The 3,976-nt window shown below is 55.3% G+C and overlaps 1 protein-coding gene across 1 annotated transcript; it reads left to right on the plus strand.

The window, feature by feature from the left end:
• The first annotated feature begins 1,428 nt into the window (after positions 1 to 1,428).
• RPL8 (ribosomal protein L8) lies at positions 1,429 to 3,490 on the plus strand. The gene is made up of 5 exons (XM_049765865.1): positions 1,429 to 1,600; positions 1,680 to 1,821; positions 1,925 to 2,143; positions 2,972 to 3,087; positions 3,294 to 3,490. The coding sequence occupies exons 1-5, from the start codon at positions 1,463 to 1,465 to the stop codon at positions 3,450 to 3,452; spliced, it is 774 nt and encodes a 257-aa protein (XP_049621822.1). The 5' UTR covers positions 1,429 to 1,462; the 3' UTR covers positions 3,453 to 3,490.
• The last annotated feature ends 486 nt before the right edge of the window (positions 3,491 to 3,976 follow it).

The following is a 3,976-nucleotide window of genomic DNA, read 5'->3' on the forward strand; positions in this document are numbered from 1 at the left end:
TGGAGATGCTCAGGGGACCAAATGGGACGCCAGAAATCAAATCCAGGGGGCCGGGCGGTGGCGCTAAAGGTAAGGTGCCTGCCTTCCCTGCGCTAGCCTCGGACGGACCGCGGTTCGATCCCCCGGTGTCCCATATGGTCCCCCAAGCCAGGAGCAACTTCTGAGCACATAGCCAGGAGTAACCCCTGAGCATTACCGGGTGTGGCCCAAAAATAAAAAAAAAAAAAAAAAAAAAAAAAAAAGAAATCAAATCCAGGTGTATAATGTGCAAGTCCAGAAGTTTTTGTTGATTTTTCATTTTCGGACCACACCCATCTGCACTCTGGTATCGCTCCTGATGGTGCTTGGGGGACAGATACAATGCCAGGGATTATTAAATTGGGTTGGCTGTGTATAAGACAAGTATCCTAGTCACTGAATCTCTGGTCCCAAGACCAGTTATTTAAGATCCATGAGCTAAGTCAGCTGTGGCTAGTTCACAGAGCAGCAGGGCTTGGTTTCCCTGCTTTTCCTTTAAAAAACCCTTTAGCCCTTGTAACTGGATAATCTCTAGCGCAGGCTTTTCTTTCTGTCTCAAGGAGTTGCCACCCTGTAGCGTGACCAGTTAGACATCCCTTTGATATCAGTGTCTGTAGCTCCAAGACTGAAGGGCGCCGAGCGGGGCGGCTCCAGTGTCTGGGAAGGAACCCAGGGTGAGTCAAGGAGACCTCCAGGCTGGCCTGCAGTGACAGAGGGAAGCCGGTCCACGGACTGCAAGGGGCAGTTAGGCCTAGCAGGCTCACAAGCTGGGGGACCACGTGGGATAACGGGGATCCAACGCAGGCCTGTCCTGGATCACCGCAGTGCTGTGGCTCTTGCCAAGGGGGTCATCAGCTTCCAAAAGGAAACAGTCCAAGGCCAAGTTGAGTCACCAGTGGGGCCCTGAGACCCTGCGCTGTGCCTCAACCTCTTCGGGACGAGCCAGCGCCCTCACTTTTCCCAGGAGTCCCCCAAAGCGACCAGCAGGCTGGAGAATCTCTGAGGTCTACAGAAGACCAGCCTCGCGGCAGCACTCCAAATAAAGACTACAAGTCCCGACGTGCACCGCACGACCCGGAACATAAAGCGGCACCGCACGCCACAATTCCTCTTTCGGCTGTTCTCTGTACCCAGGCAGAGACTACAAGTCCCGACGTGCACCGCGCGACCCGGAAGCGAACGTCGCTTTCGCCCCGCCCCGGAAGATAAAGCGACGCCGCACGCCACGGTTTCCTCTTCGGCTTTTTTCCGAACCAGGTAGGATGTGTATATGGCGGCGTTGTGCTGCCGCCCGTCTCCATCCGCCGCCATCCGCCGCCATCCGCCGCCAGGGCGCATGGATGGGGCCGTGGGCGCGTGGGGGCCGGGGCGCCGGGGCTGCGGGGTGCTGCTGGGGCCGCCCTGGCGCTGACTTGGAGCCTCCGTCCCTCAGGCCGCCGCCGCCATGGGCCGAGTGATCCGCGGGCAGAGGAAGGGCGCCGGCTCCGTGTTCCGCGCGCACGTGAAGCACCGCAAGGGCGCCGCCCGGCTGCGCGCCGTGGACTTCGCCGAGCGCCACGGCTACATCAAGGGCATCGTCAAGGTAGGTGTGCGGGGCCCGGGGTGCTGGGGGGCGCCCCTGCCCGGGACCCCCGGCTGACGCGGGCCCGATCGGCTCCCAGGACATCATCCACGACCCGGGCCGGGGCGCCCCGTTGGCCAAGGTGGTCTTCCGGGACCCCTACCGCTTCAAGAAGCGCACCGAGCTGTTCATCGCCGCCGAGGGCATCCACACCGGCCAGTTCGTCTACTGCGGCAAGAAGGGTGAGCCCGGCTGGTCTCTGCAGTTTGGGGCGCTGGGTGGCGTCTCTGGCTCCTGGGGGCTACCCAGACGGGCGTGCAAGAGCCTCTTTGCTTTTCCTTCCAGCCCAGCTCAACATCGGCAACGTCCTCCCCGTGGGCACCATGCCCGAGGGCACCATCGTGTGCTGCCTGGAGGAGAAGCCCGGTGACCGAGGCAAGCTGGCCCGCGCCTCGGGCAACTACGCCACAGTCATCTCGCACAACCCGGAGACCAAGAAGACCCGGGTGAAGCTGCCTTCGGGCTCCAAGAAGGTCATTTCCTCAGCCAACCGAGCTGTGGTCGGTGAGTGACCATGTTGCTGGATGTCGGGTGTTTGAGAGGATCTGGGGGCTGAAGAGATAGCATGGAGGTAAGGCATTTGCCTGCAGGAGCAATTTCTGAACCTGGAGCCAGGAATAACCCCTGAGCACTGCCTGGTGTGACCCCAAAACCACACACACACACACAAAAAGAGGCTCTGGTGGGCAAGGCCGCGAACCTGTTGTGCCTGAGTTGCACCTAGGACTGTGGCTTATAGTGCCTGCCACAGGTCAGCTGAGATGGGCCTAGGAGGGACTTGAAATGGAGCTTCGTGGGTAGAGCAGACTCAGATTTATCCGTATTCTAGCCTAATAAGCACTGCTTAATTTGCAGGGGTTAAAAACAAAACGCACCTTTCCTTGCTTTTGTAGCACCTGCCAGTATCCAGGATTACTGACTGTACCTAGCATTGCTCAGATAGCCATGTGGTACCAGGGATCAACCCTGGCCTTCTTCAGCCCATTGGAGTGGTCTCTGCTGACCCTTACTTAGCCTTTTTAGAGGCTAAAACAATTTAAAAACAATTTTGCATGGTTTTTCTTCTTTAACTGGAGAGAAAGTACAGTGGGTAGGGAGTTTAAACATCTCATTTTCTGTCATATCTCTGTGGTACCTACGTGTAAGTTCTTTTTTAACTTGTTAAACGACTGGAAAAGCCGCACTGGGGAAGCTCTGAGAAAAAAGGCAAGCTTGTCTGAGTTGTAGCAGGCTTGGTCTGCCACATAGGAGTAGTCAGTATAGGGATCAACCAGGTTAGGACAGGGATGGCTCTACTTCAGTCTGCAGTGCTGAGCGCTCCTCTGCCAACAGGCGTGGTGGCTGGAGGTGGCCGTATTGACAAGCCCATACTGAAAGCCGGACGTGCCTACCACAAGTATAAGGCAAAGAGGAATTGCTGGCCACGTGTGCGGGGTGTTGCCATGAACGTAAGTAGTTTGGAAATGGGCAGAGGTATATTATATACAAAGAAAGGGCATCATAAAGCCAGGCAGAGTACCTGAAACTTCTTCCTACCCTTTCGTAGGATGCTGTGGGTGGTGGGTTATAAGGACAAGCCAGGCCCCAAAATTCGCAGAGGGTTCTCCACTCCCACTACACACCTGTATTAATATTAGATTTCTTCTGCTTGCAGCCTGTGGAACATCCATTTGGAGGTGGTAACCACCAACATATTGGCAAACCCTCCACCATCCGCAGAGATGCCCCGGCTGGCCGTAAAGTGGGTCTCATTGCTGCCCGCCGCACTGGGCGTCTCCGGGGAACAAAGACTGTGCAGGAGAAAGAGAATTAGAGGGTGGATATTCTTAAATAAAGATTTGCTAACGCAAAGATGCCTGTGGTGATAAAAATGTTGCTACTGGAATGTGGGGGAAGGTAAAATAGAAGTGAAACGTGGAAGAGGTGAGGTGCTAGGGTGCTTCATAACTTTGATTCCTGGGTGCCCCTCATGTTTCTAAGGCACATTGATGAAAGAAGTCTGCTCACTTGGAATGTTGCCCTAAGAACTATATTCCGTTTTCTTTGAGCTGCACCCAGTGTAAGGCTTACTCCTAGCTTTGAGTTTGGGATTCACTGCGAGGGGATTGGGCTGCTGGGGTGGAACCTGTGTTGACTGTAAGGCAAATACCCTATATGTTCTCCTGTATCCAGTCCCATCTTGGCCAAAGAGGGGATGCAATGCTGATGAAGCTGCCACAGGTTCAGAACGGGGGAGGTGGTTGCAGTCGAGAAGCCACATCCAAACTTGTCTCAAGATTAATTTTTCTTTTGATTTTTGGGTCACTCCTGGCTCTACACTCAGAAATTGCTCCTGGC

Source organism: Suncus etruscus, chromosome 19, assembly GCF_024139225.1.
Source record: "Suncus etruscus isolate mSunEtr1 chromosome 19, mSunEtr1.pri.cur, whole genome shotgun sequence".
In the NCBI taxonomy this organism is placed as follows: domain Eukaryota; kingdom Metazoa; phylum Chordata; class Mammalia; order Eulipotyphla; family Soricidae; genus Suncus; species Suncus etruscus.